The 23,756-nt window shown below is 43.3% G+C and overlaps 1 protein-coding gene and 1 long non-coding RNA gene across 10 annotated transcripts in view; both read left to right on the forward strand.

Annotated features, from left to right (window-relative positions):
• SLC20A2 (solute carrier family 20 member 2) overlaps positions 1 to 23,756 on the forward strand; it is a 102,835-nt gene that overhangs the window by 50,588 nt on the left and 28,491 nt on the right. For all 9 annotated transcript variants that reach the window (XR_014150430.1, XR_014150431.1, XM_081836296.1 and 6 more), the window contains exons 2-4: positions 9,017 to 9,557; positions 17,653 to 17,793; positions 19,673 to 19,758. Coding sequence is in view for 7 of the 9 variants with exons in the window: in XM_081836296.1 (XP_081692422.1) it covers positions 9,275 to 9,557; positions 17,653 to 17,793; positions 19,673 to 19,758 (510 nt within the window). In the remaining 2 variants the exon portion in view is untranslated. The remainder of the gene's footprint in view (positions 1 to 9,016; positions 9,558 to 17,652; positions 17,794 to 19,672; positions 19,759 to 23,756) is intronic.
• LOC309327231 overlaps positions 1 to 23,756 on the forward strand; it is a 99,487-nt gene that overhangs the window by 3,591 nt on the left and 72,140 nt on the right. The gene's annotated exons all lie outside the window — the stretch shown is intronic.

A 23,756-nucleotide genomic window follows, 5' to 3' on the forward strand; every position in this document is an offset into this window, starting at 1 on the left:
AGAGATTATTATTATTATTAAATTTCTATGGCGCTGTGGTCTAAACCACTGAGCTTCTTGGGCTTGCTGATCAAGAAGGTCAGCAGTTTGAATCCCCGCAACAGGGTGAGCTCCCATTGCTCGGCCCTAGCTCCTGCCAACCTAGCAGTTCAAAAGCATGCCAGTGCGAGGATATAAATAGGTACCGCTGCAACGGGAAGGTGAACGGCGTTTCCATGCACTCTGGCACTCGTCACAGTCCTCTGTGCACCAGTAGCAGTTTAGTCATGCTGGCCACATAACCCGGAAAACTGTCTGTGGATAAACACTGGCTCCCTCGGCCTGAAAGCGAGATGAGCGCCACAACCCCATAGTTGCCTTTGACTGGACGTAACCGTCCAGGGGTCCTTTACCTTTTTACCTTTACCTTTTACTGCCCTTCATTTGAGGATCACAGGGCGGTTTACAGTATATGAACACAAAAATATACAACATAATAACAAAACAATAACGTCCCCACAGCTTAAAAGGCCATAGATTGTTTAATTAGCCAAAGGTCTGGGAGAAAAGGGATGTTTTTGTCTGGTGCGCGCCTCTGGTGCCCAAATATCTGTAATGTAGGCTCCAGGCGAGCTTCCCTGGGGAGAGTACATTCCACAGACAGAGATCCACTGCAGAAAAGAAATGTGCTTGTGTTGCTACACAAAGAAGGATCTCAGATGATTATCACAGGGTCTGGGACAGTTAATATGGGGAAAGGCAGTCCTTGAGGTGTTGTGGCTCTGAGCTGTTCCAGGCTTTATAGGTCACAACCAGCATATTGAATTGGGCCTGGAAACTAATTGGCAGTCATTGCAGTCGGGCCAAGATTAGTGTTATGTATTCAAGCCATCTTGCCCTGGTGAGCAAACTGGCTGCTTAATTCTGCACCAGCTGAAGTTTCCAAACTTTCAGAGGCAGGCGTCCACATATAACATGTTGCAACAATGCATTAATTTCATTGCTGCTACCTTAGATACCAGGAATTTTAACTAGGAGATTTTTGCATCACCCTCATCAAGCTTTTTTAGTTGCTTTACATAAGCATCTCAGAGCAATTTACAAATATAGTAAAATATGCAATCCCACTCATGACAAGCAAAGGAAAAAGCAGAGCACAGTAATCAAATCATAAAACAATCATTCCAGCCCCTAACATAGGCATTACCATAACAGATGGCCAAAGTTAGATCGAGAGACGGAAAGATATCACCAACTGCTTCAAAGAAAAGTTTAACACTTGGGAGAAGAAAATGTTGGTGCCGAGTGAGCTTCCCTGCGGAGACCATTCTGTGGATGGAGGCTGATTCCTCGTGATCACCCTCCAGACAACTGCCTGCCCCTCATTCTGACTTCAGGACATGGGCAGGCTCATATAAGGGCCGGGAAGGTATTGAGGTCCTGAGTCATCTAAGGCTTTATAGGTGAAGACTACTACTTGGTCATAGAGCTCTGAAGCCAGGCTATGCCCATCCACATTGGACCACCAACTGAAGCTATTGGAAGGTGCTCCATGCCGTTTAGACCACTTGTGTCTCCATTGACAGTGATGGATCAAAGGGTATATCTGTGCATCTGATCTTTCAGGGGAAATGCGACCCTAAAGTAGGCTGCATGCCACCTGTCCAGATCAAGGAACTGTTCTCTAACCATCTGTCTTGTCTGGATTGAGCCTCAGTTTTTGGCTGTCATCCAGTTCATTGCCACAACCAGACACCTGTTCATTCAGCATGCGCTCTGCATCACCTGCTGAAGATTAAAATGGAGCCGTGTGTCACCAGCTTACGGATGACAACACACTCGAAAAGTCTGGGTGATCTCACCCAGCAGTTTCATGTATATTTAAATAGCATGGGGGATAAGACTTGAACCTTGTGGAATGCCATACTGAAGGCTCCATAAAACCAGGCAAAAATCACCCAGGATCACCTTCTGAAGCTGGTTGCCTAAGTAGGAGCAGAGCAACCACTCCTCCTGTCTCTCTCCTGGCAAAGGTGATCTCAGTGCTATAGCTTGAACCCTAGCTGAAATGGATCAGGATGGACAAAAATCAATGATTTTTTTTTATTTAAATCAGATTTTTTTAAAAAAAAAAAATCAGATTTTTAAAAATAAAATGCTTTTGGAGGAAAAAAATCTTTCTTAAGTTAGTTTTCTATTTAAGTTGCTGTACTTTTCCGTGTATAACAGGCCCCCGTGTATAAGACGCCCCCTGTTGTTGAGTTGTTGAGCTTTTTTTTGGGGGGGGAGGAAATCACTCACTCACCTGGCCGACACTGACAGTAGCACACATCACAGAAGCCGCCAGTAGTCGCAACAACAGCCAATTGACAGCAGCCCTTGCCGCAGCCACCAAACAGCCAAACAGTCACCTCTGACAATCTCCTACTAGCCAAGTGTGAACCAGTAAAAATGAAAGTGCAACCTTGTGAGCAGAATACTCCACAAGTCTTGGGATCTTTGTGTAATAATTGTGCAAGTCACTTGCATGTCTGTGCAACTCAAACTTGAGACAAGTGCTGAAGGCACTTCAGGGCTGTCAACCCTTTTCCCAATCCCACTGGGTTCCAATAAGTGCACTAACACTTAACTGTACAGAATAGGCACCTGAATGTAGAAGCAAATCCAAAGGGGTGGTGGTGGAAATAGTAACTGGGATTTGTAAGTCCTTGCCAGTTAACTAAAAAGAGTTCACTGGTTCCAGGCCCTTCTTCCCAGCTGTAAATATTAAGATTATACCAGCCAGAATGAGTCTTTCTATAAAAAATGATTTACCGTATTTTTCGCTCTATAGCACGCACCCGACCATAACACGCACGTAGTTTTTAGAGGAGGAAAATCCGTAGGCATGCCACCCATAGGCATTCCCTCCATAACACGCACAGACATTTCCCCTTACTTTCTAGGAGGAAAAAAGTGAGTGTTATGGTGCAAAAAATACGGTAAATCAAGTATTGCTGACTAGTGATTTAAATCATGATTTAAATCAAATCCACTCTGAAATGGATCCAGATATTTGGCATGTGTTCCAGTAGCCCATCCCCTTCATAACTGGAGGCTAGACTGCTAGGAACAGGGCATTTCCATTGATGGTGCTTTTCTTTAGATGACCCTCACCAAGGAAGCTTAGGAGGTCATCTTTTCCCTTACTTTACAGTTATGAGGTTTCTGAAGGTGAGGTATAATTCTGTTTTAATAGAAGTGGGAGATGGTTTTTGTACTTGGTTCATTTTTGTAAATTGGGGTTTTTCATGGTAACTGCATTTTTGTAAGCTGCTGTGGCGGCCCATAGGCTATTTTGGCAGGGCTTAAATGCAAAAAATATGCTTGCTGGTGCTTTGTGAGTAGCATCTGGGGCAAGTCCTGGTTATATTGCTCAGTCTGCCTGGTTTACAGCAATAGTGTTGGCCCAAGGGATATGGGGTGGGTATAGTGGTGGGTCTTGCATCCCTCATTTTTCCATGTGGAACCCTATATACTCCTAATGGTGGTTTCTTCCCTGGAATTGTGGACACTTCTTTGTCTCTCCCACACACAATGCTCTCTTATCTGTCCTCTTCTGCTATGCTGTGCATCTGGGTTGTTGGTGCCTCCTGTCAAACCATGATGCCTCCTGTCTAACCATGGTGAAACTGTGTTATAGTGATGTGATGCTGCTTCATGCTTCCTGATTGAAAGTAGCACAGCAGCTACCTATATTGTAGGAGCAGAAGGAGGCTTACTTGCATAAACAGAAGGAGGCCTAGCTTGTTCACGTGCCACATTGCTAACATAATCCTGTTCCCTGCTATCTGAAAAACTATTGTGCAAACAGCGTTGCATATTTCTGCAAAGCTGTGTTCCAATGACTTGCTGTTTAAACTTTGGATAATTTTTTTGCTTCATTATTTGTATTTCTTCCTTATTTGCTAGAACCTTGGGTGCAATGTGTAGAAAAACAAGAAGAATAAGCTCTAGTTGCTCACTTTTGTCGCACCAGATTCTAACCCAAGTTAAAAACACACACAGCTTTCAGATGTTGGGGCTTTGCTGAAGCTCCAAAAGAAAGGATCAAGTCCTGAGAAGAATGATAGGAGGAGGGGAGCCAGGTAAGGGGGAAAGGGTGGGGAATGAAGGTTCTCTAGAACTTGTTGCTTCCTCTGCCCACATACAGTGGTGCTTCACAAGACGAAAATAATTCGTTCCGCAAGTCTCTTCGTCTTGTGGTTTTTTCGTCTTGCAAAGCAACCCTATTAGCGGATTAGCGCTATTAGCGGCTTAGAAAAAGGGGGGGAGCGCGAAAAAACTTGCAAGACTCGCAAGACGTTTTCGTCTTGCGAAGCAAGCCCATAGGGAAATTCGTCTTGCGAAGTGCCTCGAAAAACAGAAAACCCTTTCGTCTAGCGGGTTTTTCGTCTTGCGAGGCATTCGTCTTGTGGGGCACCACTGTACCAATCTTTCTTCAAGGCTGGTTGCTTTTAGGGAATCATTAGGTGCTGAAGCATGTAAAACTCTATTTCTCTCTCTTTGATTGCTGGGTTCAGCAAAGAATAGTTGGGAAGTGATATTCTTGTCATAGCTTCCATGACTTACTGCAAGACGTCATATGGAGGCCTGATGTGGAAATTGTCTCTGAGAGGTTGAAGCGGTGCAGAATATGGTGGTCAGGTTGTTAACCCAAACCCACAATAGTGAGTATATCTCCTGTGGACTTAAAATACTTTCACTGATGTCTAGCTTGTTTTCAGGCACAGTTCAGGGTTTGACCTATTACCTCATCTCACACCATTTATTGTAAGAACCGTTGTTGTTGTTTTTTTTAAAAAAGCTGCCTGTTAGGTACAATATTAATTAGAGAGCTTCCTCTGATCGTCCCCTGCTTTGCAAATTAGGCAGGTTGCTACCAAAGAGAAGGACCCTTTCTGTACTTTCCACATGAATTTGGAGCATCTGTCTTTTAGGTGACAGGGAAAGTCCTTCATGCTTGCCCATGCTTCTGGTAGGCTGCTAGTTTTTATTGCTGCTTTGACTGTTGCTAGCTTGGTTTTGCATCTTGAGCGGTATGCTTTTTCCTGACAGCTCATATGTCTTTAGCACTGATTTGAATGCTGTTTAAGGCATTATTATGAATTTTGTGAGCTGTCCGAAATCCTGTAGCAGTAGCTGTAGAAAAGGGGTTATTAAAAGAAGACATAAGTACGATAAAGTGCATTGACCCAAGATTTATGTGAACTTCTGTGGCACACAACACTTTGAGACTTTCTAGATTGAATTAATTCTTTGAAGAAGGGTACAGTGGTGCCTCGCAAGACGAAATTAATTCGTTCCGCGAGTGTTTTCGTCTTGCGAATTTTTCATCTTGCGAAGCACGGATTCCCATAGGATTAACGGTTTTAAGAAAAAGGAAACAAACTTGCAAGACGTTTTCATCTTGCGAAGCAAGCCCATAGGGAAATTCGTCTTGCGAAGCAACTCAAAAAACGAAAAACTCTTTCGTCTTGCGAGTTTTTTTGTCTTACGAGACATTCGTCTTGCAAGGTACCACTGTATGTCCTTTGCTTTGTTAAGGCCATGGTACTAATCTTTGTTTCTGATGCATTTATTTTTCTTCCTTAATGGGGTTGCAAACTTGTGCCATATTCTTTTTTTAAAAGAAACTCCAGTTTCGCTCAGTTACAGCAAAAGCAGTTTTGTGCAGTTGGCAAGGATAGGGGTTGTCACACTGTGGCCAGGGGCTCCTTTTCTCTGAAAATAAAATAAATGATCACAAGAATTTGGCACAGTGTCAAATAGTTCACTTACTTATTTATGAGATTCTTATCCGTCCCTTCATGTTAAGGTCCCAGGGGCAGGTTACAACAATATAATCAAACAATTAGAATGGTGTATACAATTACAAATACAAAGCAATTCCAAGCAAAAAGTAGCACAGTACAGGTTAAACAACACAGCAGAGGTTTCCTCCACGAAAAATGCTGCTAAAGATCATGGGATAAAGGGTTGCATTTCCAGCATATGGTGGAAGCTAGACAACAAGCTTAAAGATTTTAGTACCCCTTCACTAGGGCATTACGTTCCCTGTGAAACAACCCACCAAGAAGAACAGAATGCAAAATGTGTGGCTTATATGAGTTCTTTCTGCTCTTTGCTGTGACAATGTGGTTACCAAATGTCTAGCTTGCTGAGTTCACCTCATCCAGGACAGTTGGTTATCCCATATTTGGAAGTATATATTGGCTGCTGATAAAAGCCCGGGCTGGATGATAGCTTACCCATCCAGCTTCAGCTCCAAATATTGATTGGCAGTCTCTCATCATTGTTAAATTCGGTATGATTTTTGAGGAAAGCCCTGGTACTTGGGAGAGGGGTGCAAAAGAAGGTGCTTGGCATGTGACAGGCACAGCATCACGTCAGCCCACCTCATTGTGCACCCTTTACACCAGCCTTTCTCAACCTTGGGTCTCTCGATGTTGTTGGACTACAACTCCCATCATTCCTAGCCAGCAGGGCCAGTGGTCAGGGATGATGGGAGTTGTAGTTCAAGAACATCTGGGGATCCAGGTTTGAGAAAGGCTGCTTTACACTTTTAACAGTATTTTTAACAATGGTAACAGGGGAGCATGTCCAGAATGCCGTAGCATATATTTTTTCACCAGCAAGTACTGCAGTTAAGATACTACTCTGCCATATTCTTATTTCCTTCTTGGTTAATCTTTACCAATGGATTCAATTGGCGCAGAGCAACATCCTGTCCTTTCCCTTGCACACTGTACTGCAGGGTCACTTCACCAGGCCTTTTCAGAACAGCAGCATCTGTCATCAGCTTTCTTTGCTTTTCTAAGGCTTGCCGCTGGGACTCTCTTTCAGTTCTCTTTTGTCACTGGACAGGCTGACACTATTTCCACTGAATGAGGACAAAACCTAGATGGAAGCTTTATCCTTACTACCGGGGTGGATACACACACACACACACACACTTTTTTTTTTCAATTTTAGTGATCCCAGGTGTCAGTCTTTAAAAGTAACCGAAATGTCAATATAATATAAATATGCTTCATTTTATACTTCATTCTTAAAGCTTAATTTATGCCTCTATCATTCAGTGCGTGAGCGAGAGAAGCATTTATTTTATTTTAAAGCATTGATCATTACGAACAGAGGTAGTTGAGCGTGCAGATTAGCAGGGTGAATTGCCTGCCTGGCATGAAGATTGCCCATGTTGTCCATCGCCAAGTTAGCAAGGGAGGTCGTCTTGGAGCAAAGTCCGAACTTGGGGGCAAATTCACACCAATTATAAGGGTAAATGCAGTTGCGAGGTCCTGGAAGCCAAATTTAGGTTGCTAGGTAGAATGCTGAAAGCCAGAACCTCCAAGGTATGCATGGATGAGACAGTGGTGCTGGGAGGAAGGGTTTGGATTTATTAGTCACTGGGGCAAGACAGGCCTGTACAAAAGTGATAAGCTCCACTTGAACTGGGCTTGGAGCAGACTGTTGGCATTTAAAATAAAATAGGTGGCATAGCAACGTTTAAACTGATTTGCAGCGAAAGGCAATGGGACCTGAGGGATGAAGATGATAAATGGGTGAATATTTAAATGGGGTGGCAGCAAACTCAGCACTGTGAGTGCCGGGGCGCAGGACAGCAATTCAGAGAAGCCAAAGCGCCGCAAATCAAAATGGAAGCGCTGAAGACACTTCAAGAGAGAGACTCTGTGCAAGTGTTTATATGCTAATGCTAGAAGCTCCCAAGCCAAGATGGGTGAACTGTAGTGCTTGGTTTTAAAAGGTGGCATTGATATAGTTGGTATTACAGAAGCCTGGTGGAGCAGAGAGAACCAGTGGGAGACGGTTTTCTCTGGATGTAAACTCCACAGGAAGGACAGAGAAGGTTGTGTTGCTCTGTACATCCTGATCCTCAGGAGAGGTTTTTCGGGGAGTGTTGAAAGACAGTAGGAAAGTCAGTGTATGTGACTTTCAACTACTTTTCTTTTCTTTCTTTTTTTTTTTAAATAATTTTTATTATTCGTTCCATAAAGAAAACCAAAATCAACATAGAAAAGGAGAAGAATACAAACAAGATTAGATAAAGAAAAGCTACACAAAACACCAACAGAAAAAATACACAAAATTACTGTTTTTACAATGCTCCTATAACATAGTTGTTTCTTTCAGGACTTCCTTCAGCTTAGCCGCAAATCATTCGAAGCAATAAATAAAGTTACACGTTCCATCATTTATATTGTCATTGTATCTGATTTTGTTTTCTATTTGCTTTGTACAATAACCCATAGACTTTCACAGTGCATCTTTAAATCCCTTAAGTGTTATTTGACCTTCACTAATATATTCCAGATAATCTACGTATTTTCCCCAATCTTTGGTGAACACTTGGTCTTTCCTATATCTAATTTTCCCCGTTAGTTTATCAAGCTCTGCATATTCCGATAATTTAGATCTCCACTGTTGGAGTTTCTTGCTGTTTCCACCTCTGAGCTATTACCACCCTTGCAGCCGCAACCGCATAGTATACCAATCTGCTATCTTCTTTTTTTATCTCTTGTCGTAATATTCCTAATAGAAAGATTTCGGATTTCTTTAAGAACGTGTATTTTAGTATCTTTTTTAGTTCCGTATACACCTTCTCCCAAAACTTTCAACTACTTTCAACTACTTTTCAACTACTTTTTCAATTGCGCTTTGACTGATTGTGACCAGGTATTCTTGCTTTAAAAAACAAAACAAAATAAAATAAAAGCATGAGTTTATTGGTCGACTGGTGCAAGGATTGCTCTTTAAATGTTCTTGAAGCATTTCTTGAAAGTATCTCAGTAACCAACAGGCAGAAGGACTGTGGTCTACTTTCTGCCATCCCTGATTCTGAGTTACTTTTAAACTGACTCTGATAGTCTTGTGTGCATTTATCATTGTGAGTGTTACATGTCATTCCGCAATATCATCAGTTGATTTTAACCACTTGTAAATCTGTTGTGTTTTATCCTCAAAAAATTATCTTTTACAGGAGAGGTCATCGCAGCGTTAACACTACTGAAGCAAAATATGGAATGGGTTTCACTGGTGACTGAATCCAGCCAAACAAACAGTATTGACAGTAGCTTGAAAATCACCAGTTAGCAGTTTCTTCACGCTCCAACACTGCACAGCACTTTCCAGAGAGAACTCATTGTGTGCAAGAAATCTGCTTTACAAATCTGTCCTGGTACCCTACAGCTTTGTCTGGTTAAACACTTACAGAAGGCGAAAGAGAACCCGGAGAAACATGGAAGAATATCTGTGGATGGTTATTGTTGGTTTTATAATTGCTTTTATTTTGGCATTCTCGGTTGGGGCAAATGATGTTGCCAATTCTTTTGGTACTGCCGTGGGCTCTGGTGTGGTTACTTTGCGCCAGGCCTGCATTCTTGCTTCAATTTTTGAAACGACTGGCTCAGTGTTACTAGGAGCAAAAGTAGGCGAAACGATTCGTAAAGGTATCATTGATGTGAACCTGTACAACAGCACTGTGGAACTACTGATGGCAGGAGAAGTCAGCGCAATGGTTGGTGAGTGACTTTCATTTTATATTCAATGTCAGTTTTTTCAAGCAGTTTTGTGCTTTTCCAGTCCTGTTAAGAAATGTGACCAAAGCTTTTTGACAAATAGTAATACAGCAGCTTGAGTCTTGGACACTAATATTTCTGAATGTGCAAATTTGCTTTTCGCTGTTGTTAGGAACTGCCAGGGTTGATGTAGAATCTACCCTATATAGATGTTTCACTGCTGAACTCTCAACCATGCTTAAGAATCTGGGACCTGGTGATCCCTCTCACCCTCTGTACAAATTCCACCAGCTCCCCCCCCCCATTGGTACCACAAATGACTGAAGATTATTCTAACCAGGTTCATCTTAAACAGAATATCAAATGAGGGTTTAGAGATAACTAAAAGAATCTGGTTAGCGTTGGCTACAAATAAAATCAGTGCTTTCATGGTGAGAGGGTACTTTCATGCCCTTTGCTTCTTCTTTATTAACCAAGTTTAAAGGTTTGGGGATGCTAACATCTGCTTCAGTTCTTAGCAAGGCTGCTAGCCTTTTATTACTTCAGTAGAAATATACCATGTGCATTGTACTATTAAAATAAATGCTTGTGTTTATTTTGACATGGGTGTTAAAATTGTGTGCAAGAACAGAGAAAGATGACACGATTGTACAGTTTTAAAAAGGATGATCTTAATAAGATGACGGAAGAGGTTTTTTGGTAGCCCCCTGCCCCCAGCCCAATCCAAAATAAAGCTCAGGAGCAAAAGAGTTTCCATAGCTTGTGGTCTCACTGGCTAATGCCAGTTTGGAGCTATGTGATGTTCCAACAAAATACATGATGGGAAAGGGTGAAGGATAGAAGGAGTTGCATAAGTCCAACCATCACTTCTCTGGGCTGGCGAAAAAAAATTTAATGGCTCCCACTTCCACAGAAAAAAATCTCATCTGCTCTGAAAAAAATATGATTGATCAGTGTGCTGCAGCTTCATTAGCTCTTCTTTAAACTTCTAGCTGTTTGCATTTATAACCAGACAATATGGCAAGTTTGCATGTTAATTATTCACACTTGATTGACAAGTCCATTAGATCCTACTCTTTGTCCCTGGGATCCAGCATCAGTTCTTGTATACACTCTAGAAACCAAAGGCCTAACTCATATCGGATGATCATATATCAGCTTATTAAGCCGAGATATGTGTGGGTCTTTTGCCCACACAGGCAGCCTCTTTGCTCAAAACCAAGAAGCCTCTGTTATCCATAGTTTGCTCTTTTGTCTGAAATGAGAATTTTTGGTTACCAGTTTCAGAACACATCAAGATAAACCACTGTTTGAAGTTGGTTTTACCATCCTGGCTTGTTCTGAAGCTGGGACCCTTATTTTCCCAGTTCAGATGAAATGAGGAGCTATTGCTGTTAAAAGACTTGTGCACATTTCTGCTTAGTAAGCTGAAGTAATATTCATCTGAACTGGCTCATTGGTTTGCATATGTTCTGGGGTTTGTAAAACCTTATCAGGATTGGCTCCCACTGTGCCCGGGATCACAGTTTCACTGGTTATTAGGATGTTCTCACCTTCCTTTCTCCTACTAGTCAGATGTCACATCCTCTTGACTCCTTGCTGTGCACAGAGAATTCCAAAATGAACACCGGGATATAGTTCTTGAGAGCCGCTGTCACGCGGGATGATACGCTTTCTGTCTCTCAAATTGCAAGTCCTAGATTCTTCTGTACAAGTGCATTTTTTCTCTTCCTGTTTATAGAGAAGACCTTGTGCTGGCAGCTGTCAATATTGCTTGCTCTGCTTCTGATTGGCTCCACCAAATCTCACAAGATTATGGACACCCGACATAGATGCAGGGAAATAATATTGCCTAAGACTTCCAGAGTAGCTGGGGCAGCCCAGTCAGATGGGTGGGGTACACGTAATAAATTATTATTATTATTATTATTATTATTATTATCATCATCGAAAAAGAGGTGCCAAAACTCACCATGAATGCCTCTCTTGTTCTCTTATAATGGCAGTCGTTCCCACCTGAGAGCTGAGTTCTGACTGAAAACAAGCCCTGGCTACACCACGCTCAATAGCACATGCATGTAATAACTAGTGAAACTGTGATCCTGGGCAGTGTGGATGGAGGTCCTGGACTGCCCAGACAACAGGACCCCCCTCTCAGCCTTGCTGATGTGGTCCAAAGGACCACATCTCTCCAGCTGGGCATGTTTATTATTAACATCTCTCCAGCTGGGCATGTTTAGCCTGGAGAAGAGGAGGTTAAGGGGTGATATGATAGCCATGTTCAAATATATAAAAGGATGTCACATAGAGGAGGGAGAAAGGTTGTTTTCTGCTGCTCCAGAGAAGCGGACACGGAGCAATGGATCCAAACTACAAGAAAGAAGATTCCACCTAAACATTAGGAAGAACTTCCTGACAGTAAGAGCTGTTCGACAGTGGAATTTGCTGCCAAGGAGTGTGGTGGAGTCTCCTTCTTTGGAGGTCTTTAAGCAGAGGCTTGACAACCATATGTCAGGAGTGCTCTGATGGTGTTTCCTGCTTGGCAGGGGGTTGGACTCGATGGCCCTTGTGGTCTCTTCCAACTCTATGATTCTATGATTCTATGAAAGGAAAGCAGAGTAATGCGTTTGACACCTGCTTGGCTGCAGGAGTTGGTGGAATGAGGCATGCAAGGTGCCATCCAACCATCTTAGGGACTCCATACCTGATTTGTGTAGGGTTTACTCCTTAGCCTTTTCTTCTCCTGAAGATATCCCACAAGGCGGTGGACATTGAGGATCAGATTTTTCCTTCTCCTAGATGGGCTCCTAGGTTGACGAGCCCCATCTGCCCCTCACTTCCCTCTACAGCATGTTAAGAAACCACCTTCTTGACCTTTGGGCCTGCTATTGGTCTCGTCCGCTCAATCCACCGGAGCCTGTCTTTGCATGCAGGGGAAGCCCCCAACTCACCAAGGGTTTAAGACCCATCAGCTATCCTCACCTGGCTTGCTGGCCAGTTGAAGCCATCCCCAGTGTGTGGCCACATACTGATAGCTTCTAAGAGCCACAGGTGAGAGGTGAGTGCAGGGTACGGACCAAAATGGGACAAACTACCCCGAAGGAGCACAATGTGTCCCTCACCTGAGGGTACCACCCCATGCCATAAAAACTTGGTTTTCGGGAAAGTGAGTTTCTGTTCTGTTGTTCAGATTCCCTTTCCCTGCACTTTCCATTGGGGGAATCCTGCACATTTTACTGGTAAGCTAAGGGGGCAGGGCATATGAACACACCATTTTCTGTCCCCTTTTCAGTATCAAGTTGATTGTGTCTCCCTCTCCTTGATCCATGTGCAAAGCTACTCCCCTCAATGAGCCTCTTTTGCACCCTTCCCCAGCTTCACCGTTCCCCTGGAACTTGGCAGCAGTAGCTTTAAGAGCCTTTGCAACTGCAGTCTCTTGCCCTGACCCTACAAATACATTCCAAATACCACACGGTCGGCCAGCTTCTGCAGATTTTCAAGGAACAAGTTTTGTTTTGTGAGCTGGTTAGGTAGAAACACTGGAATGGATTTTTGTGTGGTATTGAAAACAAATAATAATAATAATAATAAAAACAAATTCCTAGACTGAGCGCGGGTGCATAAGCACCACATTCCTCCATCCTAAGTGTGTAGCAAGAAAACAGGGTGGAGTGGGTGGAGAAAGAATTGTGCAAAAAAATTGCATAGTTTCTAAGAAGGTTGAAAGGAGCTGTGTCTAGTTTCAACACAGAATTTTGGGGCTTGTGTGTACGCAAGATGTACAGTCACGTACTAGTCCTAGCCCTTAATTTCAAACGTGAACGGCTGTTGGAGACTGCAGTTTCTCATTAATATTTGGAGGGAAATGCAATCTGCACATGCTCAGAGCCTGAGTTCAGCTCATTTCTGATGGTCACCTGTTGGTCACCATAGGCAACCAAACTTATTTTCTCTACTTTTAAAAAAAATAACTGGATAATCCTGAGGTTTTATTGGGATGGGAGTACAGGAGATCCAACCATTTAAACATTGTTGTTTGGCCACTTTGTTGAATATGACCTGGTTCGCAAATCCCTGTATTGGGAAGTTTTTAACGTTTGATGTTTTGCTGTGTTTTTATTATGGTGGAGTAACTGGGGCAATCCAGTCAGATGGGCTAGCTGTAAGTAATTTATTACTGTATTATTATTATTCATGCTGGTGCACACTGTTGGAATTGTGGGCACTTTGCTCTATTCGTCCTGCTGCTGCACTGCTGATAATCAAGTACAGTGGTGCCCCGCAAGACGAACGCCTCGCAAGATGGAAAACCCGCTAGACGAAAGGGTTTTCCGTTTTGGAGGCGCTTCGCAAGACGAATTTCCCTATGGGCTTGCTTCGCAAGACGACAGCCCATAGGGAAATCTCCGGGACAGTGGGGAAGCGCAGCTCGTCTTCCCCGCTGTCCTCGGACCTCCTCCGAAGCCTGGCGGCGGGGCGGGGACACCTCCTCCCGCCGCCGGGCTTCGGAAGGATGCCCCGATGCCGGGCGGCGAGGCGGGAACGCCTCCCCCCGCCGCCCGGCATCGGAACGATGTCCCGAAGCCGAGCGGCGGGGCGGGAAAGTCTCCCCCCGCCGCCCGGCATCGGAACGATGTCCCGAAGCCGAGCGGCGGGGCGGGAACGCCTCCCCCCGCCGCCCGGCTTCGGGGCGGGAAAGCCTCCCCCCGCCGCCCGGCTTCGGGGCATCGTCCCGATGCCGGGCGGCGGGGCGAGAAAGCCTCCCCCCGCTGCCTGGCATCGGAACGATGTCCCGAAGCCGGGCGGCGGGGCCGCGAAGCCTGGGCGCGCTGGCAACTCTCCGCAAGGAGCGCTCCTGCTGCTTGCGGAGAGGTCCGCGAAGCCTGTCCTGGACCTCTTCTGAAGGCAGGCGGGGGGCAAAAGTCTTTGTCCCCCCTGCTTGCCTTCCCAGGGGCTTTTAAATCGCCCGGACAGCGGAGAAGTCCTCCGCTGTCCCGGGCGATTTTAAAACGCCGCCCGCCAGAAGAGGTCGGGGGAAGGCGGTTTCCATAGGAACGCATTAATTGATTTTCAATGCATTCCTATGGAAAACCGTGCATCGCAAGACGAAAAACTCGCAAGACGAAGAGACTTGCGGAACGAATTAATTTCGTCTTGCGAGGCACCACTGTAATGGTATGACTTGTGCTGTCTGAACCTGGTATGTTTCTCTCCAAATAAACCACAAAGAACAAATCCTGACTTACGCTCAAGGTTTGAAGGAAAATGAACTATGGGATTGAGTTTGGGTTACATAACAAGCTAGACTATAGCTTTTTTACATTCAACCACAGTTTATTTTAACTATGGCTTATTGTGATGTACGAACCAGGTCTATGTGTAGATTTGGTCTCAGATATTCTGTGAATACAAAAATGCTCCTTTTCATTGTTTCACAACCTTGTAAAAGGCAATGAGTGCACACATGCAGGTATATCCCCCCCCGCCCCGCACAATGATCATTCAAATGCCCAACACAAGCATTCCTAACTGGAAATACAGAGGGGTCTGAATGTCAGAGGCATGCAGTTTGTTTATGGTTAACTTGTGCATTGGTAATATTAAAAACACTTTCTGTCATTCTGGCCAGATGACAATTTAAGGTGCACTTGTGTATGTCATTGTCCTGTGCTCGTGAAGAGAACTGCCCATCTCATCTCAAGGCAGCATGTGGATTATTTGAAAAAAGGCAGAGCTGAGTCAATGTTGGATAGCTGAGCACAAGCAAATCTGCACTCATAACAGCAGTAAATATTTTCTACCTAGTTTCAGCTTCGCTGCATGTATGAGATCCACAATTTTTTAGCGCCTGCTTCATTGAAGAATCTAAGATCTGTGGCTTCCAAGGGGAACTTTTAAACCAGTCCATCCACGTGTCTCCCTTTTGGAATGCATTCCTCTTGTAGGGCTCAGGGTTGCTTAGTTAGGCTATTCTTAGCCTAAAACAAGTCAATCAGAGGCCTAAATTACGCAGCAGGTGGCTTCACTTTGTGGCTTGGAAAGTAGGCCTCAGCTAGGAATAGAAAAGTCAGTAGTTTAGGAACGGAGCGCCAGGAAAGAATTAGTTTTATTCATTAGCTTCCTAAAGGAAGTTGTATGTGGTGCTAATGGCTCGCTCTTAAAAGCAGAATAGATAGGCTCTTCTGGAAGGGAAATTGGGTAAGAGCTTTACCGCTTATAAAGTAATAAATCTTGCTCTGCGCTGTACATGTAACGGCAACTTGCACTGTGCCGCTTTGTGGAGAATTAATTTGGCAAGCCTAGCGGGAACTTCATTAGGAACCGGACGCTGAGGGCCTCACACTTTGAAGCTGGCACCTACCATATTTTTCGCCCTATAGGACACACTTTTCCCCCTCCAAAAATGAAGGGGAAATGTGTGTGCATCCTATGGGGCGAATGCAGGCTTCAGGAAGCTATCTGCAAGCCTGCGGAGCCCGGTGGGAACTCCCAGGAGTTCTCGCCAGGCGCCGCAAGCTTGCGGATAGCTGCCCTAAGCCCGGGGTGCGCAGCGGACTACAGCGCTGTGCTCCCCGGGCTTCGGATAGCAGCAAGCTCCGGGAGCGATGGCGAGGTTGAGCGCAACCTCGCCATCGTTCCCGGACCCGTTCCCAGCCCGGCAAGTTCGGGGGGGAATTTTTTTTTTCTTTATTTCCCCCCCCCCCCCAAATAAGTGCGCCCTATGGGCCGGTGCACCCTATAGGGCGAAAAATGCGGTACGTCTTCAGGTGCTTAACAGTCCTGCCTAATCTGTTAAAGCACAACTTCAGCTTCAGCTTTCCATACATGTATTTTAGCTTGCCTAGCGCTTGACAAACCTCCTATTCCTACAGCCCTGGGCATGTAGCAAAACAAGAGCTTCACCATCCTAGCTGGTGGGCTCTGTTCATCTTGGTAGGTCATAAACTGTGAGGTTTTTTTTTTAATCATTTGCATCTAATGTTATTAATGTTTGAGGGGCACGTGGCAAGATTGGGGTGTGTATAGTTTTCAATATATTGTGGCATTCTATGATTTTTTGGGGGTGGGGGTGCTATAGATAATAAATTATATCTTATAAAAATCTCCCAGGGAGATAACATCTGGACCAATATCCTTTTGTTTAAAGAGCACGACTCCAGCATATATTCGTGCCCTTTTAACAGACTGGTAAATTTTCCATTCCAGGTTTTATGCACTCTGATGCTTTGACAGGGATGATGCAGAGCTAGTACTGAGAGGAATGGATAAATCTTACTAATAAAGCAGTTTTCTTGCCTAAATTTCTGAAAAGTTCAGTTCTATAGCCGAATTATTAATATCTCTCCAGCTAAAGGTACTTTGGTGCCAAAGGAGAACGTGACACATTAAAAAAAAAAGCCCCCCAAAACTTTGGTTTGACTCTAATGGGGGATATAAATTTTGTGTTCTTTTTAAAATTAAATAGCAAGTGAAAATATAAAATTACATGAAATCGTTTTCCATTTTATTTTTTCTGTGCATTTTGTTCAAAACAGAACAAATCAAGATTGTTAAGATTGTAGGCGGCCGTTGGAAACTTCACCAGTTTTGATAGCTTGCTCTTTCTCTAAAGGACTTGTGCGTATTCCTTCACTTGCAAGACTATCCAGGCACCTTAGAATTCTACTAGTCCAGGTTTCTAAATTGCTAATCCTTGTCCTGTTTTGGAGATTGAAAGCTTAGAATGTAGTGAAGGGGGAGGTGAATGGATAGACTTCAAATGACAGTGTAGTAAAAAAAACCATTATTCTACTGCAGTACTGGGCTAACATGCGTTAAATAGGGCAGAGGTTCATTAAGGCAAAAGAAGCATTGTGGCCTTTATGCAGTTTAAATCTATTAGGAATACGATTTGTAATGCAAAATAAATAGAAGCAGTGTTGGAGAAAGCTTGTACTTGAGCTCTGTAATCCTTTCCAGAAATGTTTTGTGACTGTCTACGAGCAAAAATATGCCGAAAGTCTGGGTTGGTGTGCCCTCAAACAAGAATGCTAACATAAGTGTTTGGCCATTAATGTTTATACTGTACTAATTATTTTGTCCCCGCTTTAACTTTTAGGCTCTGCTGTTTGGCAGCTGATAGCATCGTTCTTGAAGCTCCCGATATCTGGAACTCACTGCATTGTCGGTGCCACTATTGGATTCTCATTAGTTGCAATCGGCACAAAAGGAGTTCAATGGATGGAGCTTGTCAAGATTGGTAATTGACATTTCCTTTTATTTGTGAAGGTTTGTGCGCAAACATGCATTGACCGAAAATAGCATTATAGAAACATGATCTTACAATTTTGCTATACTTTTGTTAGCCAAATTATTTTGCAAACCTTAGTTTGATATCCTGGTTTGCAGGGCTCCCTGGCCAGTGTAATTGGCTAGTTTGGACATAATAGCAAATTACAGGTTGATTAGACCCAGAATAAACGTATTAGGGAAAGAGGTTGAGCTCATGGCAGTCTCTGTCTCTGTAGTATGATGACATTCTTTCACAACAAAGGGTTGGTCTGTGACAAAAGAAAAAAGAAAAAAGTTTTATCTCTGGAAATGGCAAACATTACAGTGGTACCTCGGGTTAAGTACTTAATTCGTTCCGGAGGTCCATTCTTAACCTGAAACTGTTCTTAACCTGAAGCACAACTTTAGATAATGGGGCCTCCTGCTGCTGCAGGAGGAGCACGATTTCTGTTCTCATCCTGAAGCAAAGTTCTTAACCCGAGGTACTATTTCTGGGTTAGCGGAGTCTGCAACCTGAAGCGTATGTAACCCTAGGTACCACTGTATCTCACATGTCCCGGGATCTGATTTCTAAACCAGATTTGGAGATCTCCCCCGATTCTTCTCATTCCTGTAATCCTAGGTTAGCCCTAATTCAGATGCCTAAAGTAGAATCCCTCTTCAAGTCATGGTTTTACAGCATAGTTTCAGGCAGTCCTGATACCACAGCATCTGAACTGAGGTTAATTATGGTTAAACCATATCAAATCACAGAAGGGAGGAAGAAGCATGCAAAGTGCCCCAAAGTGCAGTTTGGAAATCAGGTTCCATGAAGTCTGAACTGAGTTCATGTGCACTTTAAATACTGACATGGAGAGAGATAACAGAGTTGTTATGGCTGCTTTCCTGGGACCACTGGAAGTCAAGCTCTGGTTTCACGTCTGTTTTATTTCTCGGTTTTTAAATCCACCCCAAAGTTATGTGAGAATTGATAGCTTTACATTTCTAATTAAAGTGATCACAGCTAATATTTCAAAGCTTAATGTGCTGTGCATGCTTGTTGGGGACATGCACAATTCTTAATCCCTCCAGAGCTGCAAGCCATTTGACCTAAAGTAGAATTCCTTTATTTTTAATTCAGTGTATTTGTGCTGAAAAATAACACAAATTTAAATGACATCTGAAGCTGTGGTGTTCCAAAGTACTCTGTGTTGGTGTTAGACCATCATTAGAGGCATAACCATGGGTTTTCCTACTGCGTTCAGCAGAATGTTATTTGTATTTTAAAAGACATACAGAACAGGCATGATAGCAGTCATTCTTAAAAACTTGAGTTTTTCTCACGAATTAAACTTTTGTAACTCCCTTGTGTAGTTTGGGACTTGCAAAAATGCTCAATTCTCTCTTAAATGCCAATGTTCTCTATAGAGTATCCCAGTACTGAGTTGAATGATTTTTCTATCATCACTGTCTAGCTTCTATAGATTTTTATTTTTATTTTTCAAAATGGACATTGAGGGATGGGGTGAGAAGATGCAAATTTTACTTTCACTTTAACAGTTGGTAAGCCTTTCAGGGAAAAATATGCTAAATATCCAGCTAAAAATATTCCCTTCTCATGCAATTTCTCACTAAACACTCACATTAAAATCAATGAGACTTAAACATGCCTAATTTCAGGAGGATTGTGAGTTGGCACACACTTCTTTTTTCTTCTAACCTGTAAGCTAACTTTTTTGCAGTATCCAGGATCAATAAAAAATAAACGTGCATTGTCAAAAGCTTATAATATTTTTATTGGATAGGATTTTAGCACAGTTGTAAATTATATATTTTCAATTTTTTCTTCTTGTTTTGCTTTTATTCAGTTGCTTCTTGGTTTATCTCCCCATTGTTATCTGGTATGATGTCTGGTGTGCTGTTTCTGCTGATTAGATTCTTCATCTTAAATAAGGTTAGTGGCGAAATTTGTGCTTCCTGTTTTTGTTGCTGGTAAGACTGTAATGTAAGTGACAAATAGGCTTTGCTGTTCTTCACCGCCAGCTACCCACCACATACTCAAAATGCACTCCAGAGGCTGTCATATGCCCTATTCCCTTAGTAATCTCAGTGCCTGTAGATTTTCTTTAAAGTCTGCAGAAGGTACATTTACTTATTCAAGTTTCAAAGTGTAGTTCATGAATGCTAAGTTCATCTTGAAATGGCCTGATATTCATGCAAGTTATGAGTTCCTAGGGTTCCATTGGGTTCTAGTGTTCCACCAAAAATGGAAGTCAAGGTGTTAGTGTGTAAATGAGGCTGGATTTTTACTAATGGTTCTTATCGGATTATGTGGATCAAAGTAAACAGGCTGCGGTGTGGTACACAGGGGATAGGGGGCAAAACCTGCCCCACGCAGTGGAGTCGCCCCAAGGAGATTTAGCCCTCATTTTATTTTGTTCCCCATTTTATTTACTCCCATGTAATCAAATCACTCTGTTCACTTATTTCAGGGAACAGTAAAGGGTTTTTTTGGGGGGGGGGCAGAACCCATTTGCTACCCCAATATTGGTTCAGCCTCCACTAAGTGGTATTGTTTGTGATGTGTCACTGTGCACAGAGATGCATTCCTACACATAGCATGCATCTTCCCAGTAAATAGGCCCACCCTCCATACATCACCTGCCACAGTCACTAGCATTTTCTAATGTCATTGTTTTTGGGTTTTTCCCGAATTTTTTTTTATTGCTTTTCAACATTTATCACAAAATAACATGACAAATTACACAACAAAGAAAAAACACACACACCACACTATAATAAACTAAACACACAAGAAAAAAAGATTGTCTCTTCAAATATCCAACTTTCATCACATTGATGACTGACTTCCTTGAATCCCCTCTAACTGAATTTCTAACTGAATTTCTAACTGAATTTCATGTGAACTGAATTTTTAACTGAATTTCTAACTGAATTTCATGTGTATCTGAAGAAGTGTGCATGCACACGAAAGCTCATACCAAGAACTGACTTAGTTGGTCTTTAAGGTGCTACTGGAAGGAATTTGTTTTGTTTTGAATTTCATTATATCACCTTTATAACAGTTCTCCAAGTTCATATTTCTAATAATATTAACTCCTTTCATTTACTAACCTCTTTTTCTTTATTAATATTCTAATCCATAATATTTACTACCACGTATCCTTATTCTACCCCTAAGCCTATTTGTCACTTCCAAGGATTTTCTATTTATCTAATGTCATTGTTAAAATGGGTTTTGGGATGGCTGCCCCGTTGTTTTGCCTTTTGAAATTTAAATTGTTCAGCGGCAGTCAAGACACCCTTGACACAATTTTAATCAGATGCACCATGTGTTCAAAGAGCAAAATTATTTTTGCCGTAAGTTTAGTAAATGGTTAAAATATTGAGCTCCCATCGTGTGAGGTTCTCAGGAAAGATGCAGACATTTTGTAAAGCCCTAAAGGGACTCAAATCAGTCATGAGGTTTCAGTAGCCTGTGTTAAGGACATCGGCACTCAAGTGATAAATTCATGGGTTCTAATTATGGAATTTGAATTTGCCTGAAAGCCAATGGTGTTTTGAAATTAGAGAGTGACATGCATAAGTCGAACTGACAGTAGGTTGCATGTCTGGCCCTCTTCTGGACTAGATCTGTCCCCAGAAGCAAATGTATGGGAGGAGAGCTGAAAGAAAACACATCATTTTGCTTCTTACTCCCACTGATCATGAGTTGCCATTTCTCACTTTCCCAGTTCCTTTTTTCTTATTTTAATATTGCAGAGAGCTAACAAGGACTCTGGAATAACTCTAAAACTGAAACGTAATACACAGCTACAAGCTGTAGAGGATAACTAATATATGCCACTGTTTGTGCACGGCTTCTCTCTGTTGACTAAATAAAGAAAAGTTTATCAACTGCACCTACAATTCAGAGTCTGAAACCGTTCTATTCGTTGCTGAGTTGCTTTAGGTGTGGGCATCTGTCTAGCAGCGTTGAAGCATCCAGAGATCAGTCATCAGAAATGCCTGTAAAACATTCCTCTCCCCTTTCAAATTGCCAAAACTTCAGAATAAGAGGCTGTGAAACTGTAAACAGAAATTATCCACTCAGTAAATCAAAACAAAGGATTACAACCTCTTTCTGTAACCCTGATCTGATTGCCTGTGATATCCACAACTTTGATGTCCTGTAACATTTTTTGTCAATAGCTACTTATACCCACACAAAGTCCCTATTTCAAAAAGTTGCTTCCAACCTTTAGAAATGCTGGTGAAAATCTTACTATATTACTAGAAGCTGTGCCCCACTCTCTGCATTTGCCAGCTCCCCTGTCACTTTTTCTCGCTCTGCTCAAACCTCTGCCATTGTTTAAAATCACTACCCCCAGTTTCCTTTGCTCAAACTTCTGCAGTTGTTTAAAAACCTGTCTTCTCTTTTGCTCTCTGCCATCATGACTTCATTCAAATTGAGGGTTGTGATGATAACAGGCATCACCCCACTTATGCATGATCGTGTATGTCCACAGTGCTGGGAAACAACCAGCCAAACAAAGAAATAAATTCAAACCAAGAAACGACGGGAGAGGCCTCGTGGCTCACAAGGAGACCCTCTCCAGAGCCCAAAGAGGATTTCAGTGAGGGCGCAGGAAGTACCAAAGAGACTGGAGGCGCAGCAGGGTTTTGTTTCCACTGCTCAGCCTCCCCGCCTAGCAGCTGACACTTGCGGCAGTGCAGCAGCAGTGGCGCTGTTCTGCACATTCTCCAGACTCCAAGTGGCTCTAGAGCTTCAGTTCTAGTTGAAGTAATACTAATAATAATAATAATTTATTATTTGTACCCCGCCCATCTGGCTGGGTTTCCCCAGCCACTCTGGGCGGCTTCCAACAGAGATGAAAAATACAGTAAAATGTCACATATTAAAAACTTCCCTGAACAGGGCTGCCTTCAGATGTCTTCTGAATGTCAGGTAGTTGTTTATCGCTTTGACATCTGATGGGAGGGCATTCCACAGGGCGGGCGCCACTACCGAGAAGGCCCTCTGCCTGGTTCCCTGTAACTTGGCCTCTCGCAGTGAGGGAACCGCCAGAAAGCCCTCGGAGCTGGACCTCAGTGTCCGGGCAGAACGATGGGGGAGGAGATGCTCCTTCAGATATACTGGACCGAGGCCATTTAGGGCTTTAAAGGTCAGCACCAACACTTTGAATTGTGCTCGGAAACGTACTGGGAGCCAATGTAGGTCTTTCAAGACCGGTGTTATATGGTCTCGGCGGCCGCTCCCAGTCACCAGTCTAGCTGCCGCATTCTGGATTAGCTGTAGTTTCCGGGTCACCTTCAAAGGTAGCCCCACGTAGAGCGCATTGCAGTAGTCCAAGCGGGAGATAACCAGAGCATGTACCACTCTGGCGAGACAGTCTGCAGGCAGATAGGGTCTCAGCCTACGTACCAGATGGAGCTGGTACACAGCTGCCCTGGATACAGATTTGACCTGTGCCTCCATGGACAGCTGTGAGTCCAAAATGACTCCCAGGCTGCGCACCTGGTCCTTCAGGGGCACAGTTACCCCTTTCAGGAGCAGGGAATCCTCCACACCTGCCCGCCGCCTGTCCCCCAAAAACAGTACTTCTGTCTTGTCAGGATTCAACCTCAATCTGTTAGCCGCCATCCATCCTCCAACCGCTTCCAGATGGTTTTTGAAGAAGTGAGAGTTGTGTAGAGAGAGAGAGAGCTGAAGAGTAGGAAGAGGCTTTTAAGAGGGCGCTTCCCACTTACGCAATTTTTACTTACGCGCCCGGGGCCCTGGAACGTAACCCCCACATAAGTGGGGCGGGAGACGCCTGTACACTACAAACCCTCCAGTGAGGGCTGATTGTTGATAGCCTTGCATTTTCATGTATATAGGGAGGCAACATTAAGTGTTTATTTCAAAGTCCCTCGAGGATTAAAGTTTCA

Source organism: Podarcis erhardii (assembly GCF_964252035.2).
Source record: "Podarcis erhardii genome assembly, chromosome: 13".
Classification (NCBI taxonomy): domain Eukaryota; kingdom Metazoa; phylum Chordata; class Lepidosauria; order Squamata; family Lacertidae; genus Podarcis; species Podarcis erhardii.